This window comes from Anolis carolinensis, chromosome 1 (genome assembly GCF_035594765.1).
Source record: "Anolis carolinensis isolate JA03-04 chromosome 1, rAnoCar3.1.pri, whole genome shotgun sequence".
In the NCBI taxonomy this organism is placed as follows: Eukaryota; Metazoa; Chordata; class Lepidosauria; order Squamata; family Dactyloidae; genus Anolis; species Anolis carolinensis.
In genome coordinates, this window is record NC_085841.1 from 299,664,484 (window position 1) to 299,680,833 (window position 16,350).

At 38.5% G+C, this 16,350-nt stretch overlaps 1 protein-coding gene across 1 annotated transcript in view; it reads left to right on the top strand.

Moving 5' to 3' along the window:
- Nucleotides 1-16,350, top strand: part of ext2 (exostosin glycosyltransferase 2) — a 98,355-nt gene that overhangs the window by 76,758 nt on the left and 5,247 nt on the right. The window contains exons 10-12 of the mRNA XM_003214625.4: nucleotides 6,781-6,924; nucleotides 8,751-8,879; nucleotides 9,933-10,015. Of these exons, the coding sequence (XP_003214673.1) occupies nucleotides 6,781-6,924; nucleotides 8,751-8,879; nucleotides 9,933-10,015 (356 nt within the window). The remainder of the gene's footprint in view (nucleotides 1-6,780; nucleotides 6,925-8,750; nucleotides 8,880-9,932; nucleotides 10,016-16,350) is intronic.

Sequence of the window (16,350 nt, forward strand, 5' to 3'; positions counted from 1 at the left end):
CCTTAGACTCCAGACCTTGTTTTTAAACATATGGCTGAACTCTGTAGCAGCCCAGGCTTGTCTGGCTATATCGATTAGGCTCCTTTATAAAAAAAAAAAAAAAGGAAAAGAAGAAGAAAAGAAAGAGTTACTTTGATCTCTGTTCACTTTCAGCCATAAAAATTAAAGTAACACTCAAAGTGTCTGACATTTTTTACTTGTTAAAAATGAACCATTAGGGTCCCTAATGATTTATTGCATGCTGCAAAACTACTGAAGCAAGAGCAATATAACCCCTATGTGCTGTTTAATTTAAGGAGGGTGCATATCTGTGGTTGCATGTTACTTGAACTCTAAGTGTTATGATACATAAGAGGACAACTTTTCAGCATTGCGTTGACAGAAATACTGACAGATACTATACTTTGCTCTTAAAACAGGACAATACAACATTTCTACCCATTCATCAGCTGTTTCTGTTCCCTTTACAAGTAAGATAAAAGCAAAAGAGTGAAGAAATGTAACATATATTCAACTGACCATATGTTTTTAAAAATGAATGAAAGCCAAACCAGACTTGTTCTAAACTAGGTTTTATAGTTTGAGCCTTAAGGACTCTGGAAGATATCATTATTTAATCTTAACTTGGCCTTTTTAAGAGTTAAAAGTTTCCCACTAAAATTATAATATTAGTAATAGCTCTAGCAGTTAAAAGTATGTAGTCATTTGCCCAACACAATGTTGGAGTCATCAAGCTGCTGTTGTATGCTACAATCAAGCTTTCTGGCTTCATGCACTTCTAAAAAATGAGGATATGAACGCAATACTAACTCCCTGATTCATTGATGAGGTGGGAAGTGCCTTACTGCCTGTGTCTGCAAGCTCAAATGCACTAAAACAACATTCTGTTTCAGAATGGTTAAGAGATAACCTTGGATCACTTGAATCCAAAGTTGCTTCATCCCATTAATGGTCCATCAGGCCCCCTCAAACAAGGCATCCTGCGGTTCACATAGTTCATTTCCCCTTTTCTTCAGAAGTATGGGTGTTAAAACATAAAAGCAACAAATTGGAGAAGTTTTCTATGCTATACGGTATTTTCCAGCCCCAGCTAGGATTGCTCTATCAATTCTGCAGGTTCGTATGCAGAGAATTTTTATTATTCAAGTGGCTTGCACAGTAATAATTAATGCTGGGTATTTGTAGAGGGTGAATTTCAAGATTTCCCTGCTTGCTGTGCAACATTTAACTTGGCTCACGTTGTGTATATTCATAGACAAATAAGTCCGATATTATACAAAACCAGAGTATGTCAGCTAAATATGGAAAATGTTTGACTGTTGCTGTTGTCTTCTTTACCTAGTCCTAATGCTCTTTGACACTGAATAAGTAGCCTTAAAGTTTGCTATTCTTCCGCCACAGTAATAAAGTAAGCACCATGTCCTGTATAAACCACAGCTGTTTTCCATATTATTCCAACTTTTCCATTGAAGATATTTTCTTAAGTGGTTATGAAAGAATATGTTGTACTCACACTATACAAGTATGTGCTTACGTGTTTATCTGGCAACTACTCAGTAATAAATTGCTAAAGCTATAACTACCTGCCTCACCCTTGGTGACTCCATCCTGATACTGCATTCCTAATCTTGGAACTGTGGCTTGAAGACCAGAGATATGGTATTTGAATGGAGCCTCTATCTTTCGTCTTTCAAGGCAGGAACAATTAAGCCTTCTATTTCTGAAGAAAGAGCTATATACAATTCATATACACTTTGCCTTATGAAAGAAGGGCTATTTGCTTTTTCTTTTGGGATACTTTCAATCTTTCTCCTTCAGTATAAGATGCAGGCATGCTTTGGGTGCTTGAAGCAGTAGGAACAGCTAACTATCAGATAATTTTGAATTACAAATAAGTCAATTTACTTATTTAGATTTCTTTAAGAGTAAGTGAATCAAATTATTGCAAACAAATTGTGCAATATGCAAAATACTGGAACATTTGTTATAATTTAACTGCCCAAACTCTTTCATTTCTTCTGTTTTCAAGAGATCCTTCATTTCTGCAATTAGTGTGATATGTTTTAAAATCCAAACAACAGGTCTCTAATACACATAATGAGGGCATCTTTTCCTCCCCTTGTTGTTAATTCCTTGATGATGTTAGTCAGTTGGCAAGATCTTTCATGTTGAGACTGCCAGTTCCCAACTTTCTTCCATAGCCTTTTTCTCCCTTCACTTTCATTTTGCTTGTACCTTCTTTTCAACCTTCTCTTCCATCTTATTGGGTTCTTTAATTTTGTTCACAGCTAAGTGAAAACGGTGTCGTTCTCCATTTTTCATTACGTATCCTGTTCCTAACTAAGGGGTGGGGGGGGGGGGAAGGGGGGTTGAGGGAACAGTGCTACAATAGAAGGATGGTGGATTGGAAAAGAGCCACAAAACAAACCCTTTAAAAGTACAGTAGAGTCTTGCTTATCCAACCTTCGTTTATCCAATGTTCTGTATTATCCAACGGAGACTGCCTTTTAGTAGTCAGTGTTTTTGAAGTCAGTGTTTTCAATATATTGCGATGTTTTGGTGCTAAATTCGTAAACACAGTAATTACTACATAACTTTGCCATGTATTGAACTGCTTTTTCTGTGGATTTGTTGTAAAGCATGATGTTTTGGTGCTTAATTTGTAATATCATAATGTAATTTTGATGTTTAATAGGATTTTCCTTAATCCCTCCTTATTATCCAATATTTTTGCTTATCCAATGTTCTGCCGGCCCATTTATGTTGGATAAGCGAGACTGCTGTATTTGAAATACAGTGTTCCCTCACTACTTTGCAGTTTGCTTTTTTGCAGATTTGCAGTTTCGCGGTTTTTCAATAAACTCTAAAATACTATTATACATAATAAAAAATTACAATTTACAGCCTAAAGAAGGGAGGAAGAAGAAGCAGAAAGGAGAGAAAAGGAGCCCAGGTGGCAACGGGAGGAGAAGGAGGCGATTTATCAACATGCGATTGGTTGATAAAGACTTAAAATAGTGTATAACTACTAAAATAATGTATAAATATATAGCATCCCTACTTCGTGGATTTTCACTTATTGCGGGTGCTCCTGGAACCTAACCCCCACGATAAGTGACAAAACACTGTATAAGAAAGAGCCAGCAGTATTTATACCATGAAAATGCGAATTGTGGGAAACAAATATACGAACTGGAAGAGGGAAAATTTAGGTGCAGAAATATGGAATAAATATGGCAAAGAAGTGTTTAGGTTTTTTGCTTAGAACATTCTCTGGAAATCCAAAGGCATGCTGTAAGAACCACTCTTCTGCTTTTAGGCAACTGCCTCCTACCAGGTCAGACTATGTGTCCCTCTACCCAGAATTATCTTTTGTAATTGGCAGCAGCCCTGTGAGCAAAGAGGTCTGCCATTCCCTGCTACCTGATCCTTTTAATTGGAGATGCCAGGGATTAATCCAGAGACTTCATGCATGCAAAGCATGGTCTCTGTCACTTAAATATGGTCCCATCCCAGCAACTGGTATTTACTGGCATGCTGCCTGTGAAGCTGGATGTCCACCGTATGCTTACATATGCACAATGTCTCTTCATGCTTTGCAGTGCTTGATATAATAAACTCTTGCATGCACATAACAAACATAACTTTCACATTGGTCCTAAAGTCTCAACTTATCACAAAAGATGGGACACACACACACAAAAAATGATTCCATTTTCCAAGTAAATATAGCAGTACTTTCCATAATGAGTTATTCATTTTCTCAAATTATTAAAACTAGTCATAACATGGGCCAGTGTGTCTATTTATATATAGTTACTACAAGAACAAATATTAGAGGAAAATATTTTGGCTTCCCCCTTCAGCTGCTTTTATGTCAATCAAAGACACAGCTTGGAGTCCAGGGGGTTGCGATGCTTTAAAATTTTAATATCAGTCACTAATAAAAATGTGGTTTTAGTGATTAACTGCAAACCCCCCCCCCCCCCCCCCCGGATTCTGGGTAAGCTTGTCTATGCACCTGTTTGATTGTTTAAAGATCTGTGTGTGTATCTATGAGTGTGCTAAATCACAGCAGAACTTCTCTCTGTTCCCACCCCTTCCTTTGACCTACTACACTGGCTGAAAACTGTGTCTAGAAGGGTTTTTCTGCCTCCCAGATCTGGCTTTGTGGGCTGCACTGGGGAGGAGGAGGTTGTTCCCTCATTTCTCTTGGATCTTAGAAACATCCAAAGTACACATTTAAGAATGTTCGAGTTCTTGGTACTTTTGCATCTTTGCTGCTCATTTAAAATATTCATTGACTAATGCAGCCATCAGTATATAGAGCTGTGAGTTGTTCTGTGATTCATTTCCAACTTGTGGTAATCCTAAGGTGAATCTATCATGAGGTTTTCTGGGTCTGAGTGTGTGACTCACCCAAGGTCACCCAGTGTGTTTCCAGAGCTAAAGTCCAATGCTTAAGCCATCAGACCATGCTGACTTTTCTATTGAACTTAGGGGATATCTTAATGATGGTTTATGTCTGTTTCTGCCAGCTTATAGTTTAATGTGATCCTCACTAGTAGAGTAATGAAGTGATAGGAGTCACATCCTGATTATATCCAGGTGGCAGGAACAAGGCAATGGCAAAGAAACCATAGTGACAGCTCCACCAAAGCACCCTGTAAAGAACATAGAACCACAAAAAGCACATGCCAAAAACTCCTATATTTTGATTGCACTTCTCCATATAAAATCATGTTAACCTTTAAAAAAAATGTCTTTCCTCTTATGTGAACATTAAAACTGGAGTTATTTTAATGGGTCTGTAAACATTTATATTTATTTTTAAAAGTGAACATTGTATGAAATGATTGTTTGTGTCTGTGCATCTTTTATGAAGATTGATTGTTTGAGGTAGTCATACTACTATAATATTTTTACCCACTACAGATGTTATATCTGTCACAGATTGAAATGAAAAACTGTTATTTTAAACCTGAAGTAATTCAGGGGAACATATGGTTGTTGAAAAGGAATGGTGAAAGTGTCATAGAGGGTCAGGAAATAATTTTATGATTCTTTTGGCCAAGATCCAATGGGGATACATCTGCTGAGGCAACTGCATCTATCAATAGAACGGGGGGCTGTTCCCCATCTCTACTGCACCTTAAAACCCTGGAATTCTCTGGAAGCAAGTTTCATGTGGTACTGAGAGCTGCAGGAGGGGAGGAATAAAGTTCTGTTCCACTGATTTTTCAAAAAGATTTAAACCATTATTTAGCGTAATCATTTTTGAAAGAAAAACAGTGAATTGTTTAAGAGACAGTTTTCTAGATATCTCACAAAAATGACAGTACATCTAAAGAATCTTTACTGTCTTGCTGGAATTGACATGCAATCATATGTTTACAAAATGTTAAAGCATTACAGTGGGTCCTTGATATCCAATGGGGCTTGGTTCCAAGATTCCCCATGGATACCAAAATTTGTGGATGTTCAAGTCCCATTATGTATAAGGTCATATTAAAATGGTGTCCTTTACATTAAATAGCAAAATCCGAGCCATAGATATGTTTCATTTTACATTTTAAATAAATTCTTTATATACATAGTCAGTTTCTATAAGGAACAAATAGACTTTCACATTGGCGTAGAGGTGTCCGCCCTACTCCTGTATGAATATGTGAAATTATACAGCGGGTCTAGGATTCTTTTTGGTTTCTTTGCTAAATCTGATGGGCATCAGTGTCATGGTTAGTGTAACACCCAAGTATTCTCAAGTGGAACATGCTGTCAAATACAGAACACAGTGGCTTTTTAGAAATTTCCTGACACCTTAATCCTACTGACATCCTGTACTCATGCTTGGATAGATGTTGAAAATATATGCTGTGTGAGATAATGGGAAGAAGAAAGCTGTAGTTTGAGTATATGTTTATGGGAAGTCAACAGATTTGACTGTTGCGAGGGGGGGGGGGGAGAGAAAAGACTAGAATCCAGTTGGGTTCCTCTAGAGATGGAAACTGGATTCAGGAAGAGGTGGTTCCCATCTCCCCTTCAGTGTTCACAATCCATCAGTCTGTTCTTAAGGTGGACAAATCCTTCAAAGCAATTTCACAGAGCAGTGGCATAGATCATGGGGGAGATATCTTGCTATGGGATGAAAGAAACAGTTTCTTCCTGGATCTACTGTAAGAGCTTCTTTCACAAAGAGGTGTACTCAAACAGAACCTGACTAACCACTGCAGTGGCAGCAGAGGATCATGTAGCAGTCAGTGCTTGTGCCACAATAACATGGACAGAAGGTCAGCTCAAATTTGCCTATAGGCTATGGCAAGCATGAGGCTGGGGCACATTGTCACAACAAATGAGAAGATAACAATACTTCTGTGATAGTGCCTTGCACACCAGCACAAACAGCCATTCTCACAAAGGCAGGATCTCTCTGAGGTGTTTCTTGAAAAAAGCAGATGGCGATTTTAACTTGCAGAGTTGCCTTTTTAAAGAGAGGCAGCAGAGTCCCCCAGGGGAGAAGGGTGGGGTAGAAATACTAGAAATAAATAAATAAAATGATAAGAATACTTTATGGGATACATAAAGCTCAGACCTGTTGTTGAGAGAGCTTAAGGAAACTTGGATTTGCACCTCTGTGGTCTGCAGCATGTAGAATGCTTTTCTGTGTTCTCTAATAATGTATTATCTCTGTTAACTGATTTTTAAAAAATACAATCCTACTCAATCAAATTCTTCCATTTTAGAGCAATGCCACTATAACATCTTGGTTGTTGTCTGCAGGTGTGGAGAGAGTTTCCTGACAGATTAGTTGGCTATCCTGGTCGCCTCCACCTGTGGGACCATGAAACAAGTAAATGGAAATATGAGTCAGAATGGACCAATGAAGTTTCAATGGTGCTGACAGGAGCAGCATTTTATCATAAGGTAAGCTATATGGCTTCAAAGACATATGGCATAAATATGAAGCAGTGGCTGAGTTAAAAGGTCTTATATACCAAAAGTGGATTAAAATAGTAAGTATTTTATTTATTAAAATATTTGTATCACAACCTTTATATGAATATTCAGGGAGGCTTAGCAAGTAATATTAATCTTCTATTTCTTGCAAATGATAGAAGTGATGTAGAAAAAGACTGCATTCTCTTGATGATGCTTTTTTGATAAAATGTCAAAGAATAACTTCTCTACAACATGTCAAACATAAACCACTTTCCTGCTCCTCCCATCACATTCACAACATCTTTATAGGCTGATGTGTTAAGAATATATGGCAGTACTGACTATTCTCTGAACTAAATCTAGTTGTTAATCCCAGTTGGAATTGGTCTGTTGAACCCATGGAACTTCCTTAATGGTTATCTTGCCAAATTGCTATGAATTCAATGAGTATGCTCTAGCTGGCCCTAACAATTGATTTAGTCCCCAGTTTTAGAAGTCACTTGCCATGAGAGGCTGTGTTTGAGGAGTGGAAATCCATGGGTACGTAGAACTAGTTATGTAGTATACCGAGTCTGTCATTTTGAGCTGTTACCATGCTCAGAACTTTCAAAAAATACTTAGTGAAGCATGTGAACTGAAATAGAGATGTGATGTTGATTTACTGTCAAAGTAAAATTAAGATTGTAACTTGCTGAGTGAATACATACTCTGTCTTGTTAAGACCACTGATCTGATAGTGTGTGCCCTAAGAGCGCAGACAGTAATGTCATAGGGATAAATCTTACACATGATAAAATTGATGCATCAGTTATACAGTGAAAATCAAAAAGTGAAATATCAAAAAGAATAATAGAATCTTAGAGTTGGAAGAGACTACATCTAGTCTAGCTCCAAGTACCCCTGACAGATGGCCATCCATCCTCTGTTTAAGAATAATGGTATAATAAAGCATATACTGTGTTAAAGAGCAGTCTGTATTCGCATTGCTTTCTATGTGCTATTTTCATCCTCACAGACCTTTCTCCAAATGCCCCACTTTTCAAAGTTAGGTGAGTGGTGATGAGCAGAGACAACCTTTTCAACAGAGCTTGGGGAAGTTTCTTTTTCAATTACAATTTGGAATACCCCCAGATGTCTTTTCCAGCAGTCATGTGGCTGGAGGATTTTGGGCAGATATCATTTAAAAAGTAACATTTCTAATCTCTGGTTAGAAATTTTCTGCTTTTTAGTTTGCTGATCTAGTATACTCCTTTCAATGGTATCATTTTCAGTTTGTCTAGTGTTTAATTTGCCTTTTCAATACCAATCCCTCTTTAAAAAGTCTTAAAAATTTCAATGATGTTTACATTTATGTTTTTGTTTTAATTGTTGCTTTATTGTGTTTTTTATCAGTAATAGTATAATCTACCTTCCTCTTCTACTGACATATTCAGAACCAATTAGGTTTTTAAAGCCTCAATAGTAACATACAATTTAAATAAGCTGTTAACTACAGACAGCACCATAAGCAGCGGATACATTAATAGATTATATTAATACGGTAATGATCACAGTAAATGCAGCCAACAGCATGATTTAAAAGACACCACTTGTGGCGGAATGAGCCCCATTGAACTCAGCAAAGCATTTTTTAAATTACTGTAATTTGAATTTGTGAAAGCTACCCTGAAAGCAATGTTTAAATAACTTTTATATATAATTCCATTACTTTCAAGATGTCTTGTTTGTTTCTATTACTGACCTTATAAGAAGCCTGCAACTGATTGTATATATTCATAAATTCCCTTTCTACACTTTCCCCCTTTCTGCAGTATTTTAACTATTTGTACACATACAAAATGCCAGGGGACATCAAGAACTGGGTGGATGCTCATATGAATTGTGAAGACATTGCCATGAATTTTCTAGTTGCCAATGTCACCGGGAAAGCAGTCATTAAGGTAAAGTTTTCTTCAACTAGGTAACATTACAGTGACATAAATTGTTAGTGTTATGCTGAATACAACAGTCTATTTTTGTCCCTCTCTCCTAATTTCCTTTTGGGATAGTCCCACATACTTGCAAAGAGCCCATTTCCTTGTCATTAGTTAGACACTGGGATAATAAATCATGCATGCTCTGCTGGGCTGTGATCATTCAAATCAGATAAATATGTGAGAGTGCACATTTACTGAACATAATTAAGACGAGGAAAAATCTGAACTCATCCTGTTCCTATTCTGTCTCAATTGTAGCAACTCATTTATGAGAATGTTAATTGCAAGAATGTTAATTGAAAGATCAGTTTTAATGAATTTTTATCCCCCAATTAATTCCTTGACATGTTCCAACACATTTTTTTGGCTTGGATGTTCACTTTGTCTGCTCATTTCAAAGCGTGTCAACTCAGAATGAGATTTAGAGGCCTCCAGGCATTACTTCAATTAGCAGGGTCGGCTTTCCTGCCTGTCCATCATCATTTAGCCAGACCAGTGGTTGTGTTTCCTAGAAAAGCCTTAGAAGATAAAGCATGTATATTTTCTGTGAGAGCTGCTGAACTGTGTAGGGGCACTGCAGAGTAATTTGGCACCTCAGTGCAGTTGGGAGAGCCTCATAGAGTTTGCCAGTCAGCTATTAAGCGAGCAAAGTGTGTCTGTTGGATTAAGGTTACGGTGAAGTATGGGAAGCTATATTTCATCGCTCTTATGGCTGCAAGAACAAATGGTGTTTATACAGGGACCTTGGCAGTGAGAAAACAGTCATTAAACAGGAATTAAGGAGCTTGTCATCACCACTACTTTCCACTTACAGAAGGCGAAACCCCTCCAAGCCTTTTTTTATTGGGCCATTGCAAGCTTTGCAATCAACTAGGCCAGATGGAACAAAATGTCATAAATGTTTTTCCTCCTTGAGTTTGACTTACATGTCAAATATGTGCAAGGGCCTGCTTGTCTGAGCAAGGGGATTAATGTCTGCATTATTAACCATGTTGTTATCGTGTTGACTTTGATCAGGTGACCCCCAGAAAGAAATTCAAATGTCCAGAATGTACAGCCATCGATGGGCTATCGCTAGACCAGACACACATGGTAGAAAGGTGAGCTGTTCTCCCTTTTCTGTTCCCACTATTTCATATTCAGTTTATATTTAATTAGAATGAAATGCATCTGTGATGGTAACAGGTCCAAGAAGCCAATTTTTTGCCCCTTGGGTTCTTGAGGAGCTTCAAGGACTTCTGCCTATTCTCCTCAACCTGAAATAAATCAGTAGTTTCTTAAAGCCTAGTTCTGGTTTTTTAAAATGGGTATTGGGGAGCTGACAGTTTAAATAGTAAATTGTAATGTAACCCCACTTGATGGGGTTGGTCTGATTAGAGGTAGCCTTTGGGGCTGGGGAGCAGGGATTGCAGAACAGCTTTAGGGCTGTACAGTAATTAAGGGCCACCCTCTAGAAGTGCTTCATTTGGGAAGTACTGTTATGTAAATCTAATCCACCACAGAGATTTTAACATGAAACAGGAGTTGGTCATTACATCAGTTGAAAATCTCAAACTCAGCAGCTCTGTTTTTTGTTTTGCTTTTTTGTAAATTGTTCATATGGGTGATCACGTTCACAATATGGGTGTATTGCAATAGTGCATGCAATCATTATTTCAAATAAATTAAAGTGAATGGTCTTATTTGAGTGAAGAAATAAAATCAAGAATAAATTAGAAGACCAGGAATAAAGTGTAGAAATAATTACCTGAGCCCTGATGACTAAAATAGCAGTATGTAGATATAGAAATCAATAATTTTTTTTATTATGAAAGCATTTATCAAAAAATCTAATATTGCTAGCAGCTATTAAGATAGAATGCTCCTTTCCATTTCTTCTATATTTGTTTTGTGGTTGATTGTTAAAAGCTTATAATACTCTTTTCAGAAATAAGGTTCAGTGATGCTTACTGTGTGCTACTACGGCTGTTGGAGAATACTAATATTACATGTGCCTAAAAACAAATTGCATTATGTATGGACATTTTAGCATATTTCAAAGTTCTCTAGTTTTATGTAGGTGTCCTGTTGGTCACTTCTTGGAGGATCCTATTATGTATGTGCTGTTCCTTTCCTGCAATCTTATAATGAGAATTTTATTTTCACTTTATGTTCTTTCCATCACTGCGGGAACGGATACTGTCATAGGCTGTAGGAAAGCTTGATTTATGAGATGAGATTAAGCCAAGTATATATAGCCTGGATAAGAAATAACTAAATAAGTATAAGTGTCCAAGTATTTAAATGTGTAAACAACAAGCATGGCGATAAGCTATTTAGAGGGGTATAAGGATACATAATGTGAAATAAGGGGATTAAATTCAGGAAAAGCCATCAGGAAGGAGTGCTTAATCTTGTCATCTTATGCTATAGAATAGTTTCCTAAGGGATGTGGTGGATTCCTTGCAAACTTTAAGTGTGAAAAAGCCTTATCGTATTTCTTTAACAAGGGACTCAGACACTACATCATGAGCCTTACAAATAAATGAAGCTTTCAAAAAAAATCCTTCCATATTCTAATTAGGCTGCAACTTGTTTCAGTTTTGAAAGACAGGAAATGGCAGGAGCTTCTCCTGTCTGGCAATTGTAAATAAGTCCATACAGAATTTGGGATCTATAGAGGTGAGAATAACTAGCTGAATATTCTTCATTTTGAGGTTAGTATCTTTACATCAGAATATCAAAGGGCAAAATCTATCTAAGGGCCTCATCACACTTGAGCATTTATCAATTTTAAATTTGGTTTCTGTCTCCTGTAGAATTCTGGGGTTTGTAGTTTGGTGAGGCCCAGGACCTGTCTGGCTTAGCTGTTTAAAGCCCCCTCCCTAAAATGGATTTAAAGTGGATCCAAGCTCTAGTGTGATAGTTGTTTCTCATTTAGATCTTGTGTCTAGTTTTTCAAATCTGGAAAATTCTAAAACTGCACCTTGTTGCCATCAATTCCCCAGTACATCTAAATGGAGATAGTGATGAGAATCAACTTATTTCAGAGGGGAGGGAATGAATGTAGGTGGACATACCCATTCTGTCTTTGGTAGTGTGCAGGCAATATTTCTCTTGTCAGCTTGTGTTGATGCTCCATCTTTGATCCAGATGTGCCATGCCTAAAGGATAGAAAGCACATTTGGCTTTAATATCCACTTGGTTTACAGGATGCCACATTACCATTTATATCAATAGCTTTTGTCATGCAGATACCTACCCTTCCCAAGGAGGAGATCAAGTTGAAGTTCATTTCACACAGGATATTAAAGAACTAACATGCTGATGTTACAGCACTTTTACTATTGTTTGCATTTGGAAACTGCCTTGGTTGCTGGTTGATGCTCTTTTATATATTGCTGTAATGTTGTTGTGTTATTCTGTCTACATTGTTGAATTGCATTTTTATGTAATTATTATTATTATTATTATTATTATTATTATTATTATTAAACTTTATTTGTACCCCGCTAGCATCTCCCGAAGGACTCGATGCGGCTTACAAAGGCCAAGGCCTCAACACACAATATAACAATACAAAACAAAAAGCAAATTAAAAACAATTAAAACAGTATAAACAACAAGCAATAACAATATGCTAAAACACAATAGAACTGGGCCGGGCCAGAGTAATGGGTACAAGATTAAAAGTGCTGATGTGACAGGTGATATATAAGGCTTATAGGGCAAGTGCAGAGTGCGATATGCGATCTTAATTCTAATAAAGTGCTTATGGGACTTGGTATTGGAGATTTCCTATTAATCTGGGAAGGCACATTGGAACAGCCAGGTCTTCAAGTTCTTTCTGAAGACTGCCAATGTAGGGGCCTGTCTGAGATCCTTGGAGAGGGTGTTCCAGAGTCGGAATAATGTAATTACATTTTTACTGTGTTATTTGGGCTTGGCCCCATGTAAACCGCCCCGAGTCCCTTTGGGGAGATGGAGGTGGGGTACAAAAATAAAGTTGTTATTATTATTGACACAAAGACATAGTATGACACAGCAAACAAGATCTATATGCTGGATTTCGTATCACAAAATCACAAGTCAAACACTTCCCAAGTTTTTAGGACTGTGATGTATAGTAGAGTCTCACTTATCCAATATAAACGGGCCAGCAGAACATTGGATAAGCGAATATGTTGGATAATAAGGAGAGATTAAGAAAAAGCCTATTAAACATCAAATTAGGTTATGATTTTACAAATTAAGCACCAAAACATCATGTTATACAACAAATTTGGCAGAAAAGGTATTTCAATATGCAGTAATGCTATGTAGTAATTACTGTATTTACGAATTTAGCACCAAAATATCACGATGTATTGAAAACATTGACTACAAAAATGCGTTGGATAATCCGGAACATGGATAAGCGAATGTTGGATAAGGGAGACTCTACTGTATTTTCGGATGATGCATGCAGATCCCAGTAAGGTGGCCTTTTACAGTTGACAGATGGTAATTTTGTCAATGTTTATTGTTTCCAAATGCCAGCTGAGATCTTTTGGCATGGCACCCAGTGTGCCGATTATTATTATTATTATTATTATTATTATTATTATTATTATTATTATTATTATTATTATTGTGACACAGCAAACAAGATAGATATGCTGGATTTCATATCACAAAATCACAAGTCGAACACTTCCCAAGTGTCTAGGACTGTGTGATGTATTTTCGGATGATGCGCACAGATCCCAGCAGGGTGGCCTTTTGCAGTTGGCAGATCGTGATTTTGTCAATGTCTATTGTTTCCAAATGCCGGCTGAGATCTTTTGGCACGGCACCCAGTGTGCCCATCACCACCGGGACCACCTGCACTGGTTTCTGCCAGAGTCTTTGAAGTTCAATCTTGAGGTCCTGAGTTTTTCCTGTTGTTTTTCGTCAATGCGACTGTCACCTGGGATGGCACCATCAATGATCCAAACCTTTTTCTTTTCCACAACTGTGATGTCTGGTGTGTTGTGTTACAGAACTTTGTCAGTCTGGATTCGGAAGTCCCACAGTATCTTTGCATGTTCATTTTCCAATAGTTTTGCAGGTTTGTGATCCCACCAGTTCTTTGCTGCTGGAAGGTGGTACTTGACGTGGTGGGGGGGGCTTAACCATTCCGAGGACGCTGAGGGCTGTGCTGGCGGTAGTGTAACTACCGGCAGGTCCAACCAAGCCAGAGAGGCCTCAGCTGAGGAATGGAACCAAGAGCACCTAACCCATTAGCATTATGGAGAATCAAACCAAAACGAAGTCTATACTGGCTCGGTCGTCACCCAGGATAAAAAGGACCGCGGTGGATGCTGCTGATTCTGGACATCCATCGACAAGTGGGCTACGGAATCATCAAAACCCAAATGAACAGTCACAGAAGCGGCAAAAATATACAATGCCAGAAAACCGCACAATTATTATTATTATTATTATTATTATTATTATTATTATTATTATTATTATTATTTCTAATGTTTGCTGATTAAAACTTGCACGCATATAGACCTCTTCTAACCCAAAGGAGAACTGAAAATGGTCCTTGCAGCTTTAGCAAATGTGTGTATGGAGGAGTATGGAGGAAAACTAAGATAATTGCCATTTTGAAACCCGGTAAAGATGCCTCCAATGCCAGGAACTACCAACCAATCTCTCTCTTATGTCATCTATATAAAGTATATGAGAGGATGCTATTAAATCGATTAAGACCTGTTATCGAACCCAAGCTTATTGCACAACAAGCAGGTTTCAGACCAGGGAAAAATTACACAGGTCAAATTCTTCATCTGACTGAGCATATTGAGGAAGGCTATGAGAAAGGCTGCATGATGGGAACAGTTTTTGTGGACCTTACGGCAGCCTATGACACAGTGCAACATAGAAAAATGTTGGATAAAGTCTACCATATCCATCAGGACTTTGACTTAACAAAAACTGTCCAGACCCTCCTGGAAAACCACAGCTTCTATGTGGAGTTTCTGGGCTGGAAAAGTAGATGGGGGAGGCAAAAGAATGGTTTACCCCAAGGCAGCGTTCTTGCACCGACCTTATTTAACATCTTCACAAACGATCAGCCACAACTACCACTCACAAAGCGTTTTATATATGCTGATGACCTTGGCCTAACAACACAAGCAAAAGATTTTGAAACAGTTGAAAACCAACTCACCAATGCCTTGAAAGATCTCTCCAGCTACTACAAAGAGAACCACCTGAAGCCTAACACTTCCAAGACAAGTGCGTGCTTTCCACCTACGGAACCGTGAAGCCAACAGGAAACTGAAGGTTACTTGGGAAGGCAAAGAGCTCAAACACTGTTTCCATCCTAAATACCGTGGTGTCACCTTAGATCGAACACTAACATTTATTTATTTATTTACAGTATTTATATTCCGCCCTTCTCACCCTGAAGGGGACTCAGGGCGGATCACATTATAACACACATAGGGCAAACATTCAATGCCCATAAACACATCAAACAGAGACTGAGAGACACACGCAGAGGCAAGTTAACGTTCTTCTGAGGGGATGTTCGATTCTGGCCACAGGGGGGAGCAGCTGCTTCATCATCCACACTGACGGCACTTCCTCATTCCAGGTCGTAAATTAGTTAATCTTGCCTCCCCACTTTATAAGTGGTACCTTATCTCCTACTTGATAGATGCAACTATCTTTCGGGTTGCTAGGTCAGCAACGAGCAGGGGCTATTTTTTATTTTTAATTGACGGGTGCTCACCCCGCCACGGGCTGGCCTCAAACTCATGACCTCATGGTCAGAGTGATTTAAGGCAGCTGCTCAACAGCTGCGCCACAGCCCGGCCCCAACATATAGGAAACACTGCATGAACAACAAGCATAAAGTAGCTGCACACAACAACATCCTGCGGAAACTTACTGGCAGTGCATGGGGTGCAGACCCACAATTAATAAGAACATCAGCCCTGCCCTTGTATTTCTCAACTGCTGAGTACGCCTGTCCTGTCTGGCACAAGTCTGCCCATGCAAAGCAGGTGGACATAGCACTGAATGAAACATGCAGAATAATCACAGGATGCCTTAAACCTACACCTGTTGATAAACTCTACAAGTTAGCTGGCATTGCCCCTCCTGACATGCGACAGGAAGTTGCTGCTAACTGTGAGAGAAATAAGGTCGAACATTGTGAAAGCCACCCATTGCATGACTTATCAGCCTCCTCCCACTAGATTCAAATCAAGGAAGGGCTTCATGAGAACCACCACTCCTCTTGATGTTCCTCCAGCAGCAGCAAGGGTGTCTCTCTGGGCAGCTAAACCTGGCAATTCCAACTGGATGGGCCCCCATGAGGATCTTCCTCCAGGGGCAAACCAAGAATGGGCAACTTGGAAGTCCCTAAACAGACTCAGAAGCGGAGTGGGCAGATCAAAAGACAACTTGGTGAGGTGGC